This window comes from Hibiscus syriacus, unplaced genomic scaffold (assembly GCF_006381635.1).
Source record: "Hibiscus syriacus cultivar Baekdansim isolate YM2019G1 unplaced genomic scaffold, ASM638163v2 tig00113721_pilon, whole genome shotgun sequence".
Classification (NCBI taxonomy): Eukaryota; Viridiplantae; Streptophyta; class Magnoliopsida; order Malvales; family Malvaceae; genus Hibiscus; species Hibiscus syriacus.
This window is the reverse complement of record NW_024063468.1, coordinates 616,309-629,604: the sequence shown is the minus strand read 5'-3', so window position 1 is coordinate 629,604 and position 13,296 is coordinate 616,309. Positions and strand designations below refer to the sequence as shown.

General features: G+C 37.1%; 2 protein-coding genes and 1 pseudogene across 2 annotated transcripts; 1 reads left to right on the top strand and 2 right to left on the bottom strand.

Annotated features, from left to right (window-relative positions):
• Positions 1 to 504: 504 nt before the first annotated feature.
• Positions 505 to 2,133, top strand: LOC120186853 (cytochrome P450 86A22-like). Its single transcript, XM_039190685.1, has one exon. The coding sequence runs from the start codon at positions 531 to 533 to the stop codon at positions 2,112 to 2,114; it is 1,584 nt and encodes a 527-aa protein (XP_039046616.1). The 5' UTR covers positions 505 to 530; the 3' UTR covers positions 2,115 to 2,133.
• A 461-nt stretch (positions 2,134 to 2,594) lies between these two features.
• On the bottom strand, positions 2,595 to 6,129 carry LOC120186852. Its single transcript, XM_039190684.1, has 2 exons — positions 6,041 to 6,129; positions 2,595 to 4,464 (listed from the first exon to the last, which is right to left on the bottom strand). The coding sequence occupies exon 2, from the start codon at positions 4,438 to 4,440 to the stop codon at positions 2,755 to 2,757; it is 1,686 nt and encodes a 561-aa protein (XP_039046615.1). The 5' UTR covers positions 4,441 to 4,464; positions 6,041 to 6,129; the 3' UTR covers positions 2,595 to 2,754.
• Positions 6,129 to 9,525, bottom strand: LOC120186851 (annotated as a pseudogene).
• Positions 9,526 to 13,296: the final 3,771 nt, after the last annotated feature.

Below are 13,296 nucleotides of genomic sequence, written 5' to 3'. Positions count from 1 at the left end.
AAGTCTATAGATAGACTTTAATTAATAATTCAGTAAAATTTATATCAAATAAAAAAAAAAAAGTATAATAAAGAAGTAAAAAATATGCAAATCACTTGAAATTGGGTGAGCCCTTTCTTCCTGGAGACACGTCATTTACAAATAAAAAAAAATAAACTTCCTTCAAAATAAATAATAAAATGAATTTATTTCTTTATTAATGCCACTGGGGGAATATTTAATTGTTTAATTGTTGCAAGCTCGAGTGACCTGGAGACCTGGGTTTTTGCTTTTCCTCAACGACCTGAGTCGGCCAGTAATGGCAATGTGTTAGTATTAGGAAGCTGAGTTAATCAGGTCCATGCACTCATAAAAAAAGTGGACTCAGTTTGAAAGAAAGAAAGAAAGGGACGGAGAGATATATTCTCAACGAATTTGGCCGTCCTTATTAATTGCATGCTTTGCTTTTCTATATAACTCTTTTCTCTTCTTTCTTTTCCCTTCACTCATAGCCTTCTTCTTTAGTCTGGTTCAAGTTCATCGCTGATCAAATGGATGCATCAGCGGCTTTTATGATCATATCAGCCCTAGTGGCTTATTTAGTCTGGTTCAGGTTCATCGTCCGGTCACTCAACGGTCCCCGTGTCTGGCCTTTGTTGGGCAGTCTTCCGGGGCTGATCGAGAACTCAAACTCCATGCATGAGTGGATCGCGGACAACCTCCGCGCGTGTGAAGGCACGTACCAGACATGCATCGCCGCGATTCCATTTTTGGCTCGGAAGCAAGGTCTCGTGACTGTCACGTGTGATCCCAAGAACTTGGAGCATATTCTGAAGGGCCGGTTCGATAATTATCCCAAGGGGCCTAACTGGCAATCCGTTTTCCATGATTTGCTTGGTGACGGGATCTTCAATTCGGATGGTGACACGTGGCTGTTCCAGCGTAAGACTGCCGCGTTGGAATTTACCACCAGGACGTTGCGTCAAGCCATGTCGCGGTGGGTTAGCCGGGCCATCAAGTATAGATTTTGCCCGATTCTTGAATCGGCTCAACTTCAACGAAAGCCGGTTGATTTTCAAGACCTATTGCTTCGGCTCACTTTCGACAACATATGTGGCTTGACATTCGGCAAGGATCCACAGACGATATCGCCGGGACTTCCCGAGAACGGCTTCGCATCGGCTTTCGATCGAGCCACGGAAGCCACGCTCCAACGGTTTATTTTGCCCGAAATCATATGGAAGCTGAAAAAATGGTTTGGGCTCGGGATGGAAGTCACGTTGAGCCAAAGCCTGGACCACATGGATAAATACTTGTCCGAAATCATTAATACACGTAAGCTTGAATTGGTGAGTCAGCATCAAGCTGAGACCCCACACGATGACTTGTTATCTCGTTTCATGAGAAAGAAGGAATCCTACTCGGATGAATTCCTCCAACACGTGGCATTGAATTTCATCCTAGCTGGACGTGACACATCATCGGTTGCGCTATGCTGGTTCTTCTGGTTTGTCAGTCAAAATCCGAGGGTTGAAGAGAAGATCGTCGCCGAAATTTCCACCGTTCTGATGGAGACACGTGGTGCTGACACCTCCAAATGGGTAGACGAACCCCTTGTGTTCGAAGAAGTTGACCGATTGATATACCTCAAGGCAGCATTATCCGAGACATTAAGACTCTACCCTTCCGTACCACAAGACTCAAAGCATGTAATAGCCGATGACGTCTTGCCTAACGGGACATTCGTCCCTGCTGGATCAAACGTCACATACTCAATATATTCAGTCGGCAGAATGAAATTCATATGGGGTGAAGATTGCTTGGAATTCAAACCAGAAAGGTGGCTATCCAAAGACGGCAAGAAGTTCGAGCCCAAAGATCCATATAGATTTGTTTCATTCAACGCCGGGCCTCGAATTTGTTTAGGGAAAGATTTAGCTTATCTTCAGATGAAATCGATAGCTGCGGCAGTGCTGCTCCGACACCGACTTACCGTGGCAGCCGGACACCGAGTAGAGCAGAAGATGTCACTAACACTGTTCATGAAATATGGACTGATGATGGAGGTGCAGCCAAGAAATCTGAAGTCTGTCCTGGACAAAGCATGCAAAGTTGGGGGAAATGGATATGCTTGAATTCCAGTGAAAATTTGTATACATGATGATATAAACGCTTATTATAAGTTATTTCTAAATTATTTTTACAAGTGAAATAATAATAATAAATACTGGCATATTCACATGAATCGTTGTTTATTATCCCTACCCTACATGTCAAGAAATAATTTTTTAATATGATAATAGTGGATCAAAGTACTAAATATGAAACTAATAAATGGTCCACATAATTAAGCCTTCAAATTTGGTGAGAGATTGAAATAAAACGTCAAACAAGAAGTTGCAATTTTTAGTTGTAACGACCCCAACACTTAATTAAGGTATTGATTATTTCCCAGAAAAGTGTTTAGAGCCTCAACCCTACCTTGAGAATATGTGAGAATGTTGAGCATGAGGCCTTCGAGCTTTCTTCATTTCAATTCCAGAAGATGAAAGAAAAAGCATTTAGGTTTATCATCCAAATTAGACGAAACCCCAGTTCGCAGCTGCAATGTTTAACAAAGTGTTCTGAAAGATGAACAGATTCAGGTTTATATTAGATCAAATGCGACAGAAAAGAAAAAAGGATCACACTTTCGATGAACATCATGGAATTGAAATCTATTTGCCTAAATAGTTTTGACAAGGGACTTTGTTCCAACTGCTCGAACTAAAATTATTACTGCAGGAAAAGATGACCGTCTTTAAGGTTTTGCATCTGATATGACGAGAGTCGGCCGTCAGACTTGTAAGTTGGATTGCCATGGTGATTGTTTGCAGTAATATGTTCTGATAAGTTATAGCTTCCACCAGAGACCTTAGCAGCTCCTCCATTCATCTTCAAACCCAGTGGTTTGCCAGTTTCCTGTGGAAGATTTTGTGGATTGAATTGTCTTGGATTTGGAATGCTTAAACCAAAATCTATACCTTGGTGAAGTGGGAAAGGAAATCCAGTTCCGATGCCAGAAGAACTCGGGGTGCTTTTTGGATTAATGCGGTCCATATTTCTCGATCCCGTTAATGCAAATCTTCTAATGGTTTCTTCTGGTGAGATGACTGGAAATGATCCTCGACTAGAACCTGGTTCCAGCATTTGATTCACTCTTTCTGCATTCATACAGCTTTTCGTCTCCGCGGATCTTGGTAGAACATAGTTGTTTAATAATGCATCAGGCCTTTGATTTGCTGCTATTTGATCAGTTAGAAAAGTTGGTAACATCGGATACATTGACCAAGGTACCTGACCAAAGGGACTAGATAGTAAATTTTGAACAGATGATCCAAGCTCTTCTACATTAGTACTGGCTCCTGCCGTTCTAATGGCCTGGCCATGACCGGCTTGATCTTTGGGAACTTGATGGTGATCTCCGAGATCAACAGTTTTCTTGCCTTTTGCACTTCTCTTTATAGACCCACCCTTGGGTTTTTGAGCTTCTATAGCTAAAACAACACTGGTATTACTCTTGGCTTGAACATTTTGACCGGCATCACTTGTTTGATGACTTGGTTTTGCAGCCATTGACAAGCTATCTCCTTTCCCGTTTGATGAAGTAATAAGCTCAACAAATTGTCCGGAGCCAAGTTGATCTCCTAATGGATTTAAGTAACCAGTAGAAGCAGGAGCAGTAAAACCTGTAGGGAATCTAACTAAAGATCTATCCATGCCGTATCCGAAGTCATTCTTGTGCTGCAAGTTATTGTTCTCATTGTCTTGAATGGGCACCTGCTGTTTGATTTTCTCCAGAGTGTTGTTCTGCTGTTGTAAGTCTGTATGGCATTGGACTTGGATACATTTATCGGAGTTACTCGATCGATGAGATTGCATGTTTTCCGTGTGGGTTTTCCCGTGTTGATCTTTGCTAGATTTTTTTCTTTTCGGCAACTGGACCTTCTCATCACCCTGACCAGGTTTTCTCCTTAGATCACCCACCAACTGTTGCACTTCATCTATCATCCATTTCAATAAACTTTCTCTTGTAACTTTAAGGTCCTTTAACAAGCACTCCATAAAGTTTTTAAGTTCATCCAGTGGAGCGTGATCCTGAGCACTTGTTTCACCCTTCTGCAAATCAACTTCTTCAGGCGAATCCTTCTTCATTTTGCTGCAGCTCTTATTCCTGGCTGTCCGTTTCTTAGCTTTCCGGACGTTAATTTGACCTGCTTTTCCAGGTTTCTCATCTTCCTTCTGCTTAAGTCTACTGCCTTCACTATTTTCATCATCACCAAGTGAAATCAGTCTCGATACCAGCTTCTTCTTTCTGATAAGCGACCCGTCGCTCGATATCGAATCATTGAATGAAGAATCGAGGTCGTTTTCATCGTTCCTCCTGAACTCCCAACGCTGCCGAAATCCAAATTCTCCCATTTATGCTAGTGGCATCACTACAAACTGAATATTGACAGATACCTTGTTCAAACTATGTTCATTCAAATGGGGAAAACAATCTAGTAATAGCACAAAAGTTGAACAAATATCAATCATATGACCATGCGAGTAAAAACAGGTATCCCTGTTCAAATTCTGACAGGACAGAACAAATGGAGTTGTTAAAGTCAGTTCTTGACAGACTAATAAGTACCTAGTTTTACAGGGCAGAATAATATAATATGGAGAAGCTAACAAAGAAAAACTTTGATAAGGATTTCAAAACAGACGAGTCGAAGAATGAATATATTTAGAGTAGAAGATTTGTGTTCTCACCATATATCAGTCGAGTCAAAAACACAGAATCGATTCGATAGGGATGGTTCATTCACTATGTCTTAAACAAAGAACATATTTAAGCTTTTAAGCGATCAAAATGAAGGGCTGCAGCTGGCTTGTTTTCCTGTTTTGGATTTCCTCCAAATTTTCTATATTGGTTTTGATTTGTTGTGAAATGAAAGATTTGCCTTACCATAAGTATAGTCCGTGATGGTTCTTTGAGCCCTAGTTTTGGATGAATTTCCTTTTACAGAACTTGCCAGATTTTTCTTTTCTTGTATTCATGGCGATTTTATAGATGGTAATGGTTTTAATTTCCTTCTCAAATATGCAACTATTTTCCATTAACAAGGAGAATTTGCTTTGATTATCTTCTAATCATGGCTCTCTATTTATTTAGCTAATTAAGAGAAGGATAAATGATAAGCTCAAATATCATCTTAAGAGTTAAGGAGGATGATTGCATCAAGCCAAATAGGAGTTTACATAACAAAATTCAAGTACATTTACTTGTAACGCAACACATAAGTATTCCAACTCCGTATCTTCCTTAAAGATTTGGCTCATCCCACGGCCATGAGACTAAATGAAGATTTAATAATAAATAGTTTACCATGCCATGTATGATTTTGTCTACAAACCTTAGACTAATTCTTATTTTGTTCTTCTAACAAATGAATCCAAGATTACCCTTACACAACGAGAAACAACTACAGATTTCTCTAAATTAGACTAAACAATCGACAACACGAATAACATCAAACCATTAAGAAACCCATCTTTTATAGATTTTTCCATCAGATTATTAAACAACATGATGCACTACTAATCTGTAACACTAATCAGAATATGTCATCATTACACAATTTCAGGATAGTTATTTTACATATACACACAAAATAGTCATTTGGCATACAAAAGCGTAAATTCATCTCTGTTAAAGGGCACGCCAAAGAAGGGTTTTGAATGACATCGAAACTGGCCAGACCTGGATTGAAAAAGTCTAAATCAAGAAAAACTTATTTAGGAATAAAAGAAAGAAGAAATTAGAGTTACAACTGAAAAACTAGAAATTAACCAAATTCTGCTTCTAGGCAGACAGTACAATCAACTCCATGCTCACTGGTCTACTGCTTTAAAAGCGATTGATCGACACTAAAGAAAATTTAGGACTAACTCAAAACTAACATGCAAAAGGAGTCCAATTAAACTTCAAGGAAGCTACATATACAACTATAAGAATGTAAGGTGGAGTTCTTACTGATCTCTATTTTGCAATGACTCTGTCAACTCATGCCCTCATCAAACAATGAGTTCCTGCACCAGAATAGCAGCAGTATCATGTTTTCCAGTAGGGGCCAAAGTGCAGAATTTTGACCTAGAGGTATACTATTCCCTCCCGTGGTATTAACATCAAGTTATCTGTACACTCGTGGAAATTAATGAGACTCTGGCAACCTGCACACAGGTGAAAGAAACATTAATATCATAGCTTTATCAAATAAAATCATGCGATATCATGCTTTTCTTCCGTTTCGTTTTGCTTGGATTGTTCATGGCATCACATTTAACAAAGACATGATCCTAACAATTCACCAAACACGATAATCATTTCCACATAGCAAATTGTTCAGAAAAAAGCCATCATACTGATCGCTGCACAAGTATTTTCCAACAATTAAGCAGAACTAACGGAGAATGAACCTACCGCCATGGGAATTCACTGGTGTCTATTCCTGCTTGGTGGAGTTCATCAACATATTGCAATGCTTCCCGGCATTCCTCACGGTCATCAAATAACTCTTTTTTGTCACCTTCAATCTGATATGTTTCATGGCCTTTGCCAGCAACCACCTGCAACACACAGCACCAAATTAGCAAACATACTTATCATGAGCAGAAAAGAAGCGTGGAGAAGAGGCGAGGACTACATAATTAACCCATGAAAATTCAAGCCTGGTGCACAAACAAGAGAAGGGGATGACTCACCTTATATGAAATAAATCCCCACGATCCAAAGAATGAATGAGCATAAATGAGGAAGCATAATGGGAGGAATATATAAATATATGTATGTGTGTGTGTGTGGTTTATTCTCCAAAGTCAAAACTCTTAAAGTTCAAGAAGAAACCTATTCGAAATAACTAATTTAAATTTTCAACAAATTTTATGTAGGCAGTGCACCTCATTTGTGGTGTGTGAGCACTGAAGTTACATTAGGTCTATTGCAGAAACATAAAATGCTCATTTAGAAAAACATAACTATACCCATGAAGATGTGGGTTTTCTAGGTATATAGAAGCAAATCAGTTCACTTCCAAAAAGCAACCCAAGCTTTCAAAAACTTACAACCATATCGCCTTCTTCTCCCATGGCAACAGCACAACGTACAGCTACCCGCCTAATATCATGCAAAAAAAGTCGATGACCATTAGGGAGAGGTGGATAGTAATCATTTTCTCCATATTTCAAATAATCTTGCATTGTCCACCCCACGCCAGCTAACATGTCGTCCAATATATCCACTGTTCAAAAGATGAAACACATAAATAATTTGATTTGTGTTTCTAAGCAACTGCCATTGCAGCTCATGATAATTGTACCATTTTCTTATACTTACATGGATCTTCACTCTTTGGATTATCAGATGTCAGGAGAGTCACTTCACTTTTATCTGTTGCAATTTTCGCCATCATTGGTCTTTTTCCCCGGTCACTCTCCCCAGAGCAACCAATAACTTCAGAAACAAAATAATTCATAGGTTAAAAAATGGTAGTGATATTCAATTAGGAGGAAGCATGATTTTCATGTGAAGTAGGAGTTAAAAGGAAAATCATAACAAGCATACCAGTAATAATCCTTTTTGGTGCTAGCTCTCTTACAGAGTCTAGCAGTCTAGATAAGGCATCAGGAGTGTGGGCATAGTCCACAATGACTCCAAATGCTTGCTCCTCATCTATTAACTCACACCTTCCTGGAACAGCATCAACCTCTTCAATCCCTCTAACAATGTCCTCCAAAGGTGCCCCAACTGCAATCCCAACAGCCACAGCCACTAGAATATTATAGATATTGTGCCTTCCGAGCAAACCTGATGAAATCTCCAATATCCCATGTGGTGTATTAACCAAGACCTGAGTCTCAAATAGCGACAACTCAAACTTAAGGGGGTGAACATCTGCATTCTTATTCTCCACTGCAAATGTCACCACGGGAACTTCAGGGTTACCTTGAGCAATAAAAAAAGGTGCATGTGGATCATCAATGTTAACAACTTTCCTATGCCTCTCAGGATCCACCATCCTTGCAAACAACTTTGCTTTAGCTTCCCTATATTCCTCTTCAGTCCCATGGAAATCTAAATGATCCCTAGTCAAATTGGTAAACACTGCAATATCAAAATCAACCTCATTACACCTCCCTAAAGCCAAACCATGAGAAGAAGCCTCCATGACAACAGCTTCAGTTCCATTATGCAACATCTTTGCCATCAGATTCTGAACCAAAACAGCGTCAGGGGTTGTATTTGGTGATTCCAACTTATTATCACCATGAATATAATAGGCAACCGTGCTTAGCATCCCAGTCCTCAAACCCATTGCCTCATACATCCCTTTTATCAAATAAGATGTGGTTGTCTTGCCGTTAGTCCCAGTGATCCCAATAACAGTCATATTCTTTGAAGGATGTCTATAAAATGATGCAGCTAGTGTAGGCAAAACTGAATTAGTATCCTCAACAATGACTAACGCCTTGCATCCCAAGGTATCCTCGATATCAATCTCTTTACTAGCTACAACAGCAACAGCTCCTCTCTTATCAGCTTCACTCAAGTACAAATGCCCATCAGTTTTTCTCCCAACACAACAAACAAACAAATCCCCAGCAGTAACCAACCTAGAATCATGCTGTATCCCTGTTATCTCAACCTCTATATCCCCATTAACCGAAACCGGCACCACTTTACTTTCATCTAAAAGCTCAGCTAAACTCATTTTAAACTTAGGCTCCACAATTCTAACCTTACTCTTTCCAAAACTATCTAAGTCTATATCAAATGATGGATCAAACAAATTAGCTCTTTCTTTACCTTCAGAGTCACTCAAACCGACATCGAATTTAGAAGAATATTCTTCCTCGGAATCTTCATTTTCTCCATCTTCCGAATCAGAAACAACAGTCAAACCTCGTAATTGATCAATTTCTTCCAAGTCAACAACTTCATCAGCGTCCAGCTCGTCATCAACGGCTTCAGTTTTTTTTAGGGGCTGGTTGTAACAAACCTTGCTTAACCAACTCTTCCCGTTTCATGGCAATTGCTTTATCAATTTCGCCGAACAAATCATCTCCGTCGTCATTTCCCGCTTTCTTTTTACTCAACACGTCTTCGTCCACGTCAGCAATGGCAGAAAGGTAATTTGACTTGTGCTTGTTAAAGTCGTCTTCTTGGATTTTGCGGGCACGGGCAGCTTGGCGGTGGATTTGCTGAAACTTGTCTACACCGTGCATGGAGTCCTCAGGAGCTTCGGGCGGGTCATCTTCAGAGGGAGTCGGATAATACTTTCCGTCGGGGCCGATAGCCGGAAGGCGGCGGAGAGAAGGAAGACGAAGAGGTTTAAAATGGACACGACGGTGGCGGTGGCGGTGGCGGTGATGGCCTATTAAAGAGATGTGGTTGGGTTGAGGAACGATAAATTTGGGGAGGGAAAGGAGAGAAAAAGCCATTGGAGGGAGGGAGGATAGAGAGAGTTGCAGTGGGGTTTTAGAACTGCGGAAGGGATAGAGGTTTTAAGATTAGGAAAGTCGGTGCTGCAAGACACGACGTCGTTTACTATGAAACTACACCATTAGTCATCAACTATTGCATCTTTTCTATTTTGATCACCTAACTTTGTTTTTTTTGTTTTGCAAAATCATCACTGAACTAAACTTATAACTTATTAAATCTTTATCAAAATTAGTATCTAAATTAAGTTGTATATCACATCAAAATTATGCAAAATTATTATTAAAAGAAAAACTATATAAACTTATATGTGTTTGTCTAACTCCAAAGGGTCATTGATTTGATTCTTTTTAAAAATAATTTTATAAGTAGTGTACAACTTAACATTTTTTATTGTAATCTAAAGTAAGTATAAGGTAGTATGTGTTTAAAGATAACTTTTAATCATTTAACATTCACCGCTCACACCCTTAACATTCATAGTATTCGGGACCTCAAGAAATTACAACAATTCTTTTACCATGAGGTCGCTTAGTTCGTATTATATAATTTAACTTAAATTCATATTTTTGGTAGAAATTAATGAACTCTTAATCTAATCTAATGGCTAAGTGCAATGAAATTTTAAAAAATAACATGTGTATTGCTGATGAGAGAGAAAATTACATAAATAAAACAAATCTACATCAGCATAATCGTTAAATTTTTAGTGGTTGATAATTACAACTAAAAATATTTCAATGACAATTTTATTGAAAAGAATAGTTTAATGATCAAAATAAAATGATATAATAATTTGACAGCAAATAGTGTAATTTACACTTGTTTCATCTTTTCAATTTGAAAACTACGGTTAACTACAGATCTCAGGCCCACGTGATAATTGGACTTAAAAGCCTACAATTGTATAAATTGGTATAATTCGAATTCCATCAGTCTACTTTGTTGAAATCAACAATTTAACCCCTCTAATTTAGTTGTTTAAAATTTGATTCTCTTGCTTTACTAAAATTGAGAAATTAGTAGTGTGGTCAATGTCTTTCCAGTGTCGTTCATTCCAATTTTAAAGCGATCTCGAATCCATCTCAATCAAAACTTTAATGTGTTTCAGCCTATTTCAATCATTACCCATATAATTCATTTCAATCCATTTCGATCCATACCTATTTATTCATATAAGATTTTAACATTTAAAATTATTTTTTATTTCATTATATAATCATATTTAAATTTAAAATTTAATCATTTAATTAAATTATGGTAGTGAATTAATAATTTCAATATTTCTTTTTTCATATAATTTTTTTTTGCATACTTCATATAAATTGTACACATATTTCCCCCTTTCCCATTGATGTTGTTGGATAGATGGTCGATTGGGTGCAGTTCTCGGGGCCTTTGTGACCTGCAATCAGCGGCAGCGAACCAGTGGTCCCGAACCGGGCCCGACTTAACCGGTCCCCGAAGCTCGATTGGTCGAAGATATGGATATGGATAGTTAACCGAAAACGTATGCAATTCAATTTCCTTCCTTATAAATTCGAAAGTAATGACCAAACCAAAACCATCCACAACGGTCGCAAAAACATCATTAGGTAGCCCAACATATTTGAGTAACTACCTACATTTATTATTCTGGGGCTAAATTACAACTTTCCACTCCCATTTTTAGTCATTAAAATTTTTTAAAAATAATTTATTCACTGAATTTTCGATGTACTTCTATTTAGATCATTTACATATATACTTTTAAAACATTACTAAACTCAATCATATGATCTTACAAAACCGATTAAAACATATCAGATTCAAACCTTTATTTACATGCCAACCACAATTAGTATTACAAAATACATACTATTCTCTTCTTTTGTGATCTGATCTTTGGAAAAGATAAACTGATCTGTCTTGATTAACTTTTATCAGTCTTTCTCTTCTCGGAACCTACGTATGAAACAATCACACGCTAAGTCGTTGACTTAGTGAGGCATAATAAACTATATAAGAAAACTCTAGCCATTTAAACATGCATTAACATATAATCTCGTGATGCTATACAAAACAATATAACATTAAATATAATGTAATGTATACATAAACATATCACACATTGTTTCCAATACAATTCTTACTATCATCTATATCTTATAATTATATCCTCATATACCTAACCTTTTTAATCAACATATGGTTCATTTAACCGAGCAATACACACACATCATCATATAAATCATATAATACAATTCATATCACAAAAACATATACAACACATGTTATTTCTTTATTAGCCCATGTACACATGTGAGAACTGTAGATATGTGAGTCTATTGAGGTTGTGCACTATGCTGTTACCACAGCTCGTATGGGATCCTACTAGGGGCATATGAAATTTGTACCGAAGGACATATGTATTTGTCCCGAATGACCTCTGTATACTGTATATGTCCCGAATGACTGCGTAAACCCTCGACTCTTGGCATGCCAACTATAACTCTAGCCCTCATGACATATAACATGGGCATTATTATTTATCATTTCACATATTCATATAAACATATCACATATTCATATAATCTCATAGTTTCGTTCACATATATATATGTAATCATGTAGTTTCTTTTCACGTAGTACATGTCAATTCTCATATTACATATACCTTTTCTCATATATCTCATATATCATATAATTCATGCTCTATCCTCTTATGTTCAAATGACATATAATGCATACAAATCATATTCACACATGCCTTTACTCATGAATTCATACATCATACAAATCATGTCATCTCTTGTTCTCATATGTTTCTGATACATCACATATATCACTTTTATTACATTAAAAGATAGACATGTAGTCTTATGTGCCCTATCAATACTATATGTTCATATAATCTCTTATTACATTATAAGTAAATACTACTTATTTTACCTCACCTTTCCATTTATTCTCCTAATTATTTATATCAATTCACATGGTTTATTACACAACTTATATCACCTTTTCATGTATTACACATATCTTATATTATAATTTCATATATAATAACATATACCCATTTTCATGTACTCATGCACACATAAGAATCATAAATCAAATAACATTTTAGGAGTCACTTCTTATCATAGTAACTCCGTCACTAGCTCATCACAAGCCAATGTTTGTTCGATAACATAAGTAAAATTAAATTTGCACTCACCTTAGCCTCACTTAATTACCAACTCCACCTCTATGATTTTTCTCTCTTTGAATTGATCCTATCTTTGCGGTTGTTCCTAAACTTGCTTGTGCTTGATATCTATACAATCATACATATAATATCCATATCAGGATTTCAATTATTATGATTCGATCCTTCATTTCTTAGACTAAAAGAAAGCTTAATTTCACTTTATCTTAGGGTAGTATCAGTACCCCCATAGGGTATCGATACCTCTATAGCTAGGGTATCGATACATAGCTTGGGTATCGATACCCATATTGCATTCGAAATTTCAGGCTACGATACCCTCCTTAGGGTATTTGTACCCCCTGCATAATCTGTCAACTTAATCTCAGCCCAGAATTTACTGTTTAAACCCGAAAATTCACCAATACTCATCTAAATCTTCCATTTTAAGCTCCTATCATGCCATTAAATTCAAATACATTTACTAATATGAACTTATATCCATATAAACCATCATTATCTTCCATATCTCATCATGATTCTCAAAATTAAGAATCTTACTAAATTTTCAACTTTGTTATAAATCATTTCTAACTTCATAAATCTCTTATTCTTATGAAGG